Source organism: Cololabis saira, chromosome 17, assembly GCF_033807715.1.
Source record: "Cololabis saira isolate AMF1-May2022 chromosome 17, fColSai1.1, whole genome shotgun sequence".
NCBI classification, from domain to species: domain Eukaryota; kingdom Metazoa; phylum Chordata; class Actinopteri; order Beloniformes; family Belonidae; genus Cololabis; species Cololabis saira.
Window position 1 is genome coordinate 27,850,404 of NC_084603.1, and position 13,412 is coordinate 27,863,815.

The 13,412-nt window shown below is 37.3% G+C and overlaps 1 protein-coding gene across 2 annotated transcripts; it reads right to left on the reverse strand.

The window, feature by feature from the left end:
* Nucleotides 1-2,723: 2,723 nt before the first annotated feature.
* LOC133464180 (cytochrome P450 3A56-like) lies at nt 2,724-11,590 on the reverse strand. 2 transcript variants are annotated; one of them, XM_061746228.1, is made up of 14 exons: nt 11,435-11,590; nt 11,233-11,326; nt 11,041-11,093; nt 10,707-10,806; nt 8,489-8,605; nt 7,964-8,049; nt 7,726-7,868; nt 7,519-7,643; nt 6,846-6,930; nt 6,468-6,628; nt 6,140-6,366; nt 3,426-3,588; nt 3,257-3,354; nt 2,724-2,862 (listed from the first exon to the last, which is right to left on the reverse strand). In XM_061746228.1, exons 1-13 carry the CDS (start codon nt 11,500-11,502, stop codon nt 3,280-3,282), a joined length of 1,497 nt encoding a protein of 498 aa, XP_061602212.1. In that variant the 5' UTR covers nt 11,503-11,590; the 3' UTR covers nt 2,724-2,862; nt 3,257-3,279. The 2 variants fall into 2 exon arrangements, with proteins under 2 accessions (XP_061602212.1, XP_061602211.1); XM_061746227.1 differs by having other exon boundaries at nt 2,724-3,354.
* Between the last annotated feature and the right edge of the window lie 1,822 nt (nt 11,591-13,412).

Genomic DNA, 13,412 nt, shown 5'->3' on the forward strand with positions numbered 1-13,412 from the left:
GTTTCCTCTGCGGAGGTCCAGCATCAGAGAATCGTTCCTGTGTGTTTCCACCCATCTGTTTTTGTGATTCTGAACTCCATTGTATTTTTTTCACCAGTTTCTGTCCATGGATTTTTGAGCCTGCCTGTACTGGCCTGTTGTTATATTAGTCTCTTTGATCTATACTTAGACTTAGACAGACTTTATTTGTCATTCCGGATTTGCATCGGAAATGAAATTCAATGTGATGGCAATGTGGCACAGCAGTGAGTACGTTACAGTTTAAGTAAATAAATAAAATAAAGAAATAAGTATATTTACATAGTGCATTGTTATTATTGTTGTAAAGATTCTGGTGATTTTGGTAAGAAGTTTATTTTGCACCACAATTCAGTCTTATTTTTGTTGAAACAATAATTCCCTTTTTAGGATATGAGAATAATTCTCCCATATCATTTAATCTTGTATTCATTCTTTCAGATACAGACCCATGTGTGTTTTTCTTTCCCCCATGCACTTCTACCATCCACATCGGCAATAGATGTCTTGAGTGAAGTCAAGTTTTCATGGTCTCCTTCATGCGCATCCTGACCGATGCCCATCACGATAGTTTAAATCTTGGAACCCTCCAATTGAAGATTTTATTGCCATATTATTCTGTGATGGTATGTGTGTCTGGCAAGCGAAAACATATGACTATTTGTATCCCAGGCTCGTGAATAATGTATTTTATTTTTTTGTGATGCTTTGGCACATTTCTTGGAAGACTGGTGAAGGACTAACCTGTCTCCATTTATGGACCATTAGTCAAACTGTGGATTGACGGATGCCTAAACAGTTTGAGATTAAGCTGCGTTTGTCCACCCTGATGCAGATGAACTATTCTTGATTGTACATCTTCCGATATTTAAGAAGCCTGAACTTGCTGTTGTCCTCAACACCGGATTTTAGTCTTCAATGAATTCAACACCTTATATCTGTTGTCTGATCTTCCATGGGTTCAGTTTGATAACCTGTTACACCACATGTAGACTTCAGCTAGGCTTGTGCCAAAAAGTCAAAGTACCATCAATTTATCTTAAAATGTAATTTGAAGAGGAATACTTGAGCAAGTTCTTTACAAAATGTGAATCAGCAATGCGCACAATAGCACAGTCCCTTTATTTACTGTGGAGAAATGTGACAGGGAGCACAGGATACCCATTTAAAATAAACATTTTGTTTAAAGTCCCAGGTTTTTGAGGGTCACTGCATCCATATTTTCCATTCCCTAACACACCTCCTTCAAATCACCATCAGCTTGTCATCAAGGTCTGCACAAGTCTGCAAATAACCCAGTCATCTTCCTCTTCAGACCACATAGTACCGTATAATTCCGCTGTCTAACACATCTTATAATGCTACTGTGGCAGTTTTGAAACTGATTTCTATGGTAGCACATACTAGTTTTGACAAAACAGGTTATGCAAATAATTGCATAAATAATTTAAGATTGTATGACGCGAATTAGTACATTTACATTTAAAGGCCCACCAGAAGTTGGCCGCCTTCACAATGTCATATTTGGATCCCTGTAAGAGTGATTTAAGATTTGATCGATTAATAAAGGGGAATCAACTTCTCCAAAACAAAAGCATTTGTTGTTCTTATGATCTTCAATGGTCCATAGATTAGTAAAAGGTTTATCTCTCCTAAACAAGAAAAAAAAACAGTCTCTAATCTACAGGATACCGCTAACTCACAGTGATGGGTGGGCATTCATAAACAATGAAGTACCTCTTTTAAACACAAATAATTAATTGTTAATTGTATGTGAAGTCAGGGTGTTACTTAATTTTGTAGATGGTACATTTATTGGACCAATAAGACCAATAAGTTGACATTTAAGACATTTAATTGGGCAACTCCAGTTATCTCTGACTAGGAAACAGTCAGCTTTATTTGTCCTGACATCACAAAGGATTATTATTTTCAATCAATGGGCAAAAAAACTTTTTCTTGTTGATGTTCCTAATTTTCTCAGATAAAACCAGTTATCTGAGAAAATAAGGGCTTCAATACGTGTTGCAACATTATATCATTAAAAATATAATGTTCAAAACATCAGGAACACAAAGTATCTGTGATGCTTCCTAGCAGCACTGAAGTGCATCATCCTGAACTAAACTCAACTGGGTGTGAGGAGTAAACTACGTTCAGCTCTCCAGTTCAACCATAACCTTTCACTGGCGGAGAAGAAAGTACCTTCCTCAAAGGCACCATGGCAGCTGTTACTGAGAGGAAGCATCAAAACTCTAACTCAGTGCCAACCTCACAACTTCACCGTTAAATGAGAAACATTTTTACTGTATTACAAGAAAAAAATTGGTTCATGGTTATTAAATTACAAGGTAACGAATTGTTGAGAATCTGCTTCAGTTTGATGATACAATTTCCTGCTGCTACCGGTCTGACATCTAATAACAGACTGACATCCTGATCCAGATCCTGAGGCTGCTTTCAGGATATAAGCAGCCAAAGGTTTGAAACATTTCAAATGCAGCTAAGGAAACATTTACCAGCCACAGATAAGATGATACCAGCAATCAGTCATCAAAATCCATTCTTTTTGATTACTCTTTTCACAACCAGTGTGTTTTTGGTCATTTCTGCCCAATGTATCTTGTGCAACTCGTTTTGAGACATTGTCTAATCCACAAGGAGGGAGTGTTTGGGAAAGTATTAGGACATCATGGAAAGCCGTGTACTTTATCTGGAATTTATTTAAAGCTGGTTTTAGTTTTACACATGAAAAAAACTTTCACAGCTGATCAAATCTGTTTTATCGATACCTGTCGGTGGAATTCTAGCTCTCTGCCGTCATCTAGCGTCTGAAATGATCAGCTGAAAACCACAACAGGGGATATATGACAAGATGATTTTTCCTTTATAATTAAGTGGGTGTCTATTTGTGTTTATTCATACTTTATTTTAAAATTCCTCTCATCTGCACAACTAAAATTGAAGCTGAAAACGTTCTTCGTGGCATTTAAACACATACACCTTGACACATTGTAAATCTAAGTTCTTTACAATAGAGATATGTAAAATATTACAAAAGTTTCTACATACTGAACATTCAGACATTCATATTGAAAGTACATACTAAAGTAAAACATCTGATTGAGCATCACTTCAGTTAAAGTCGGAAGTTTAAATGGTATTCGACAGTTCATTCAATTTTGCACACAAAATACATTGTAAGTAAACAGTACTGATAAAAATCTGTGTAGATTACATTTGGAGCTTTTCCATCTTGGATCACTTCTCTCTGGGAACAAACGTGAGCTTTATAGGCTGAAGTGGTTGAAACTTCCAGTCAAACTGCAGAGGAATCTGAAGGAATACATTATTTAGATCAGTGATCTGAAAGCAGAGCAACAGGAAAGTGTGAATATTTGTCTTACCATGGTGTCTTTGCATGTTTCCAAAGTGTAGTTCTGCAGCAGACGCACAAGAACCGCCTTCACGACGAGGATTGCGTACCGCATCCCAACACAGTTACGAGGGCCGAGGCCAAATGGCATGTATGCATACGGGTTCACCTCGCTCTCATTGTCTTTACTGAACCTGGACAGACCAGACTGAGGTTTACAATCACAATTCTCCTTCGATGCAACAGTGCATGTTTATACTACTTTGGAACTCTGCAAAAGCCTCTTCATAAAGAGAAAAGAAAGGTAAGTTTATTTGTACAGCACATTTTATGTACAAGACACATTAAAAGTGCTTTAAATAAAAAAAAAATGCATTAAAAAATGAAAAAGTTTAAAAACTAAATTAAAGGTAGACAGACATAATTTAAAAAAGGATAAAACGAATGGGATGCAGGAAGTAAAGGTGAGCGTATATTATGGTGGATTACTGAAATGTAGCAGTAAAGTAAAAAGTTTTCAACCTTGACTTAAAGGAGCTTGAGGCAGGATTGAGGCAGGATTTATGAAAAAAATTAGTATACGTTTTAAGTTTTCTAGTAATAATGTCAGATGAAGCGTTCCAAACCAAAACGAATGAGCCCTCTAGTCTAGTGTATCTCTCTGTTGCCTTGAACAGGCTGTGTGCTGCAAAATGTGCTGCAATTCGGACTCCGAATTTCCCGCACTGGGCGGCGGATGTGACGTCACATGACGCTGCATGCACGTTCTCCCCGTTCTCCCCGGCCCCCGGGTCTGGCAGTCAGAAGGCGCGCCGATTTTTTCCAGTGGCCAGCCGCGGTACTGCAACAAAAAATCCCATGTGGCCCAGAAAGCTTTTTTCCCATAGACCGCAATAGTAAAAGAGAAGCCTCTAAAACTGTTCACAGGACACCTCCAGCTGTAATCCCCGGCAATTACTAATCTTTGTATTCTATATTTTTAAGTCATGGACTTTATATCCGTCAAAAATGTTTTATAACGGCCAGAAAAGTAAAAGAAAAGTCTCTTTCTGGGCGTGACGTCACGGCTGACGTCACAGCCGTGTCCGTGCATTCCACGGATGTTTTATATTAATATATATTATATAATTATATTATATTAATACATTAATAATATATGTAATGCTATACATGTAATAATATACATTAATTAATATATTATATTAATACATATTATATTAATATTCGCGGCATTGCCCCGGGGCATGATGGGAGGCCCCAGAGCATCATGGGAGGTGACTCAACTGCGCATGCTCTATGGGCCGCTGTATGCGGAAGTAAACCCGGAAGTCAGAGATTTTTTCGGCGGATGCGCTGGCTGAGCAGAATGCATTGAAATGAATGGGCGGCCATTTTTGACGTCCGATCCAGTTATTATTATAGATCCATGGTTCTCCCGTGCCGGCTTCACTGTTGGCTGCAGTACCCCCGACGGCCGTCGTGATGAAGGGTGGCGCTAGAGAGTCTCATTTCTTAAAAGGAGCCTCATGCTCCTTTAAAGCAATTGAAAGTTTCAGCAGTGTCGATGCATTCTGGGAGTTTGTTCTGAGGTTGTGAGGAGCATAAAAGCTAAATGCTGCCTCACCGTGCTTGGCTCTAACTCTGTGTACAGAAAGTAGGCGTGACCCTGGCGGTCTGAGGGTCTGGTTGGTTCATCATGGACCAGAAGATCAAAGAGTAATTTTGGCCTGACACCATTCAGAGATTTATAAACCAGCAGCAGGATTTTAACATCTATTCTGTGACAGACAGGAAGTCAGTATAAAGATCTAAGAAGTGGAGTTATAAGTTACACTCTCTTGGTCTTAGTGAGGATTCGGGCAGCAATGTTCTGGACTAACTGCAGCTGTTTGATGGATTTTTTTTGGGAGACCTGCGAGAATATTGTTACAGTAGTCCAGTCTACTAAAGATAAAAACCTTGGACAAGTCCTGCTGAGACATAAGTCTTGTAATTTTAATTTTTTATATGTTCTTTAGATGATAATACAGTAGACTGACTTGACCTGCTATCTTGTGGCTGTTAAAATTCAGGTCTGAGTCCAGAACCACTCCCAGATTAATGGCTTGGCTATTGGTTTTTATCTTCACTGCTTGAAGCTGAGTGCTGACATTTAATCGTTCTTCATTGGCTCCAAACATTATTTATGTTTTGTCTTCATTTAACTAAAGACAATTCTGGCAGATCCACTCCTAAATTCGATCATTGCATTTGATTAATGTTTGAATTTGATTAGTCTCCAGGTGAGATGGTTATAGAGATTTGAGTGTCATCTACATAGTTATGGTAACACATTTTGTTCTTTTTCATAATTTGAGCAAGTGGGAGGAAATACATGTTGAACAACATGTATTGTTCAGGCCCCAGAACTGAACCATGGGGAACTCCACACATTGTTTTTTGTAGGTCTGATTTTTAGTTACCTAAAGACACAAAATAGTCCCCGTCTTTTAGATAGGACTCCAACTAAGTACAGTATGTACTGTGCAACAAAGTCCCACCCAGTTCTTCAACTGGTCTATCAAGATGTTATAGTCGACCGTGTCAAATGCAGATCTGAGATCTAGTAAGACCAAGTCTGAAATGTTGCCATTATCCGTATTGCAGCAGATAAAGTAAACTGATAATCAAAAAAAGAAAGATTATTGGCAGCATTTCTTTTAAATCAATGTGAGTCGTATCAACTTTTGTTCTCTGTAAATGTACCTCTCTGGTCTGAAAAGCTCAGGTGAGTTCCAAAAGCGTGGGTCCTTCTGTAAAATGTGTACAGGAATCCCAACCAGGGTTCCTTCAGGGATGGTGATTCCGTGGATCTGCACAGTCTTCTTGCACATTCTCTCAAGACGAGGTGCAGTGGGAAGCAAGCGCATCGACTCACTAATGACCTGGTCCAGGTACTGCAGATTATTCAGGTCCTCATATGTAATAGAAGCCTAAACGCATAACATGTAGAGGAATGTAAACACAAAAAGATTAAGATAATGTAAACTGCAGGATCTGAAATGGTGGCAAGTCATGTGCAGAATTGTTGTACATCTTTCTGCAGCTTGGTATCGATTTCTTCCTGCAAAGTTTTCATTGGATCAGGGTTTGTGGCCAGATTGTAAAGGATGAAAGACAATGTGGTACTGGTCGTGTCATAGCCACCAAAGATGAAGATGAAGGCCTGAGAAAGGATCTCGTGTTCAGTCAAACCTGCAACCAAAAACAGAAAAATTGTTTCTTGTGGGTGTTTATTTCAACATCTCATTCAAAGTTGCTGTACTGCTGCTGATTTCAGCCATTCTAAATACAATCAGAAAGGCCAAAGCTAATTTCATTCATCTGATCATGAAAATACCAGAGATCATTTTAAATTGCAGACTCCTTATCACTTCAGTTATCAAGAACTACTGTTGTGGTGAAAACATACCTTTACTTGGCTGCTCATGTTCATTCTTTATATCTTTTTCTGGAATCTCATTCTGAATCATCACCTGCAGGAAATCTCCACGTGTCTAGATTGGTACAGATAACATTCAAGTGTCACACAAACCTAAAATGTCTGTATTTGAAGGAGAAAGAAAGAAACTGGAAAGGAAGTATGCATACTAGTAAAATGTGTCTCTTACAGAACACAATAAATTGCAGTTAAAAGAGTAAAAAAATATTTGGGCCAATTTCCTTTTTCTTTTATTGAATTTTTTATTGACAGTTTTTTATTGCACTTTTACCATTTTCAACTATTGTCATCTTTATTATAAGGAATTTGATTTCTGTTTTACTCTGTCTGAAGCCTTTTGCCATCATTGTTGATTTCTTATTACCAAGACGGGTCCGGCTGCAGACTGTTGGGAAGACAACTTTTCTTGATACGTTACCATAACTCTGACTTTAAAAAAAGGCAATTGACTAGTCTTCCTTTATAGTTTTTGTGTCAATTAAACAAGTTTGTGCAAGTATAATTTGTAGAAGGAACACAGCTATTAAACAGACAGACATAAATATGCTATTGACAGAAAAAAGGTGTTTTTTTTCTCCAAATATTGCAGAATTCCTTTACTTCAATGCAACTTTTTTAGACGTGGCTAAATGTAAATACTTACCGATTCCTCTGCGTTATGCTGGTCTTTAAATTTCTTGATGATGTTGTAGAAGAAATCCACACTGAGTCTGGGCATCATTTCAATTTTAAGGAGTTTCAGCAGATGACTACCAAAGGGAAAGATCACTGAAAAGGATAACACATTTATTAAACAAAATCGATGAAGATTTAAAACAAATTTAATAAGATAGAAGAAGGGAGGACATACTTGCGAAAAGAATAGGCCAAAAGTTGAAGTTCAGAACCTTCTTGATGTGAACATTTACAGGGTCATCAGGATTGTTTATGGCATCGGCCTCCACACTGAAAGATGCACTCGTTACAGTGTCCAAACTGTAAGGTCCCACAAATCTGACAAAGACATACAAGAACTACTGTGTTTATTTATTTAAGGAAAGACATTGCACTGAAATGATGGTATACTGTACAACAGATTATTAACATACTGTTTGACATCGACGGACTCATCCAGATTTGTCTGTTCAAGTTTCTGAACAAGTTGATCAGCATATGCGGCAACAATGGGAAAAATCTTCAAGGGGAAGAACAAAACAGTCTTGTGTTACAAAAAAAAAAAAAAAAAAAAAAAAAAAAAAAAAAAGGTGCTTTACATGTTTTTTTTTCTTCTCTTAGAAATGTGAAAGAGAGTTATGTGACGCAAACAATAGTGCTTTGCATGAGTCAGTCAGTGTTTTGAGCAGGCACCATGAGTCCCGGCCTGTCACTCTTCACTGTGCTCCAGTGTTTTAATTTTGCTATATGGGTCTTAGTTTCTGCATCACACAAACTTTATAAAGTAACAGCCCTGTTAAAGTGGCTAAAGTAAACCATTCTACCCACAGTCTGATGCAGACACAGCACCTAAATCAAATTGTTTTTACTTTGCCCTAAGATGTGGAAAAAAAATCGTCAAATCTGAGGGAAGATTGTTCAGAGCAGATTGGTTTTGTGAACTGAGATAAGATACCAACATTTTTCAGTCTCCCACTGGTAAAGCATGGAGAGAGTGTGCTGCGAATACGTTTCCATTTTTCATCTTTAACAACTGTAATTGCATCATCCAGTGGTCCGCTCACTCCCATATTTTCCTGGGAACAGAAGAAACAGCCGTGAAACAGCAGATGTTTGCAGAAATGTCATGAAGCGCCATAAATGTGACGTCTTGTAACCACTTTCTTTCTCATGGCTTTTTGATTCAATTGTGCTTGTTGGCATTTCTTTGGTAAATAAAATGAAAACAAGTGACTCAAATATATAAGTACTGAAAAGTACAAACTGTTTCTCAATAAAGCACTACAATGTCTCTCAACTCTAATGCTTGGGATACTTCCATGTTAACTGTGAAATATGTTTTTTATAACCTCAGCTCCTGTAGAAGGGCCTCAGTTGTATTTACCAGGCAGAACAGATTTACAGGTAAATATCAAACATTAACATGATTTCACATAAAAACATAGCAAAGTAAATGATTTACTAGCTGTCATTGTTCAGTTCAAATTGAGGGCCAGCTGGAAGGCATTGGTCTTGAGCAAAGATTTGATAATTGTAACAGTTTTAGAAGTTTATATTGGTACATTTTATCTGTACCAGACAATGGGACCATAAACTGAAAAAGCTTTGTCACCTCTGTTTTTAATCCTAGCTCTGGACAATCAAGGACAATCTGGCTCAAAACCTCAGTGCTCTGAGAAGAGTATGAACATGAATAGGATCAAACAGATACGGTACAATAGACCACACCTCTTCAAACATTACGTCATACATCCAAATCATAAAGATCCAAACTACTATCTATGAACATTAATCTGACACTTCACTCCAATAAACTATTTGCAGATTGACGCTATAAACACATCCTCAAGTACCTCTGAGAAAACATGAGCCCACAACAGAACTTTTCTTCAACTTTTAACATTGCCCTTTTAAATGTTCGATCTTTTTAAATAAGTGTTTTATAACAAATGATCTAATTTTAGACAACTATATCAATGGTCTCTTTTTAACTGAAACCTGGCTTGATGTTGATGCACCAGCTATTCTCACTGAGGTTTCAGTGAGAATAGACCCATGCTTTTGTATCTATTCTTGATACATGCTTTTATTTCTAGTAGAATAGACGACTGTTACGCCCTGCTCTCGGGTCTTCCTAAAAAGTATTTCAAGTATTTTGAGTATTTCAAGTTTACAACTACTACAGAATTCAGCCGCACGTGTGCTGACGAGGACCAGAGGGTGCACATTACACCAGTTTTAAAAGCGCTGCACTGGCTCCCTGTGCGTTTCAGGATTGATTTTAAGGTTATTTTATTAGCTTATAAGTGTCTTAATGGTCCCTGGCTTTCTTATATATCTGATCCGCTTTTAAATTATGAGCCCTCGCGGACCCTGAGGTCCTCTGGTATCGGCCTTTTAATTGTTCCTAAAGTTAGAACAAAAACTTTCGGCGAAACCTCGTTCAACTCGTTTGGCGAGACCTAGCTGACCAGAGAACCTCAGAGACTGTTGACATGTTTAAAAAGAGGCTAAAGACCTTTCTTTTTAGTTTAGCTTATAACTAAATTTTATTTATTTCATTAGTGTGATTTAATTAATTATCTAGTTATTATTTTAACTAATTATTTTATTATATACTTATTCTTTTATATAAACTTTTTAGGTTTATTTTAATGTTTTTACTTTTTCATATTAACTCCAGTGCTTTTTCCTCATGCGGATCTTCCACACCGGGGACTCTGCCTACTTGGCCTGTGGGGTCGGTGCTGTGGCCCTGATCTGGGCGGTTACCCCCTGGTGATGCCCTCATTGGTCTTTGGTGGGGGGCTCCGGGTGTGGATAGATCCCCAAGATATTGTTCCTCAACTCAGCGTCAAGCCAGGTATTTATTTATGTATTTATTTATTTATGATGTTTCTTTGTTTTTTATGATGTTCATGACTATATTTCTTGAACATGTCTATATGATGTCAAAATACATACGGCTGACTTTTCCAGTTTGTACCAAGATTGCGTAATACTGGAGTTTTGTTGTTCCTTTTGTTGGTTGCAAGAGATGAGGTGTGTGGTCTGATGTAATCCTTCATCATGCTTTAGTAGATTTTTTGAAATACTGAAAACATCACTGAAAGTGGAAAAACCACCTAAGTTGAATCTTTATTTTTCTTAATGACCAAAGCTTATACCCTCTCTTACCCTGCGGTTTGTAAATACACTGTAGCATTCCTTCACCATCACAGTTTTGATCATCTCGGGGTCCGAAACCATCAGGACTGGTTGCCGTCCCTCAAACAATCTGGAAAAAAACAACAACAGACATTTCATTTTAGGCCATTCGTGTTAGCTCAAACTTGATAGTAAAACATCAAAAGAGATTACTTTGTTTAGCTAGATACAGCCTGAGGGTAACTGAAAATAAAGAGTAACCTAAAACTGTGAAGAACAAATACATCTCCCTAAGTTGTTCACTTTATTACGAGGAGAAATTGAACTGTAGCCTATACTTTTTACAATTAATGTAAATACTCACCCCCAGACATCTCCATACTTTTTCTGACACCCAATGTCAAAGGAAATGATGCCCTTCATAAAATGACAGATACATCTATTAAAAATAATTTATTGACATAATGAAAATGAATCATAATTTAAAAGATATGAAAATACATCACAGTAAACACCCTCCTCTCTGATTTCAACATCAGTGGACTTCTCATGCTACCTTTGATGCTCCATACAAGGTGCCAATAAAAGGCAGAGGTCTTGGTCCTGATATTCCCACGTTTTTGAAAAACCTATATGGCCAAATTCCATATCTATTTCCCGGAAATGGAGAAAGAAGGAGACAGGTCAACAACAGTTCATCAGAGATTTGTTTATGTTGGACAGTAAAATAGTCAGACTTTTAAGTAGGTTATACTCACAGTAACAACAGGGTAAAACAGAGAGCCAGTAAAGTCCATGTGGTCGCTGAAAACAACGTGAAAATCATCCTGATTCGACTCTTTCCAACCACCAGTGAAATCAGGAAACGCGCCGAAAACAAGTGTGTTTTAAAGCGTCTCAGCTGTAGGAGGAGTCCTGAACCTCAACCCACTTCACAGCCGGATATGTCCGCTTGGACTGTGTTACTGTCCTGCTAAATCCTGATAAGATACGTTTACGAAATAAACTTTATTAAAAAATATTAAAAATTTATAGAACTGAACTTGAAGAAATAAAGGCTTTCACATTAAGAAAGTGGTTATGTTTGGCTTGTTAACGCATACATTAATTCAACATGATATATAAATGACTTGCTATTATAATATACATTGCATGATAAATATAGTTTTAGAAAAAGAAAGAAAAGCGAGATAATAATTGCTTTGAAATAGTTTGACCCTTCGACACCGTGGAAAACCCGGAAATTACGTCTTGACTCGGAGCGGAGCCAAAGTCCGGTGTTCTGCCATTTTTTGCTGCTTTGCCAAAAAATGCTACCTAATGGGTTTCTACCTTTGTAGAGCTACAATTTGACTGTGTTTTACTCCCTAGCCCACTTCCTTTCCCCCCAGTGGTCCTTGTCTCTTGCCAGGCCGTCATTGTAAATAAGAATGTGTTCTTAATGACCTGCCTGGTTAATTAAAGGTGAATGACTGAATGAATATCAAATAAAGCGATATAATTGTTTTTTTCTCTCTTTATCGCATAATGTTCACAGAGTTTAATGCACTTCATTCAATTCATGGGTAGTGTATTTTGAAGGATGAAATACTCAACATCCCATATTATCAATTTTGCATCGTGAAAGAAATGATGGGCGCGGCAATCAAACATTGAAAATCGACTGTGCGCATGCGCAGGACCCCTAAGTAGTATTTCTCGGCAGGGAGCAGAAATTGGCAGAACACCGGCAGCGAGCAGCGTGTCTCATATCTATCTTCGTATATTATTAATAATAATTTGGTCATATAATTGTGTTTTAGGGATTCAGTGGGTGGGCTGCAGGAATTATGTGTCTTGCCGTTTTATTTTAGTTGAAAGTGTCGAAGGGCAAGTCAGCAAAGAGTGAATCAACACGTTTTTAACTTTAATCACGTAGCCTTGTGTTCAGAACAGTTCTGTTTTGTTAATGGCGAAGTATGTTAAGTGGAACAATATATAATCTGCCCCCCGCCCCTCCCTTATTTAAGATTTTAACAAAGTGCATCTTAAAATCGAAATAAAATAGCCTCACTAGTTTTTCTAAAATCTCTATAGCTTACGTTTCTACTTTTATGCCCCCCTTTTATAGGGGGTGCCTCAACACAAAGTAGGCTTTTAGGGAATTTATTTAAAGCTGATTTTAACTTTGCACATGAAAAAAACTTTCACAGAGTAAAACTGATCAAATCTGTTTTTTTTTTTTATACCTGTCGGTGGAATTCTAGCTCTCTGCCGCCATCTAGCGTCTGAAATAATCAGCTGAAAACCACAACAGGGGATATATATGACAAGATGATTTGTCCTTTATAATTAAGTGGGTGGCTATTTGTGTTTATTCATACTTTATTTTAAAATTCCTCTGCACAACTAAAATTGAAGCCGAAAACGTTCTTCGTGGCATTTAAACACACCTTTACACATTGTAAATGTAAGTTCTTTACAATAATGATATATAAAATATTACAAGAGTTTATACGCCCTGAACATTCATCCATATTGAAAGTACATATATATATATATATATATATATATATATATATATATAAAGACGAGACGTGTAAATTTGGTGTCCGAGGGCCATTCATTTAACATAAAAAGATAAATATATATATATATAATATTAAATCACTCAACTCTTATCCTTCTTTTGACCCAGAAATATTTGTGTTGCTAACTATTAAATTAAGGAAGTTATTGAGCTCTAAAGTCTCAAAA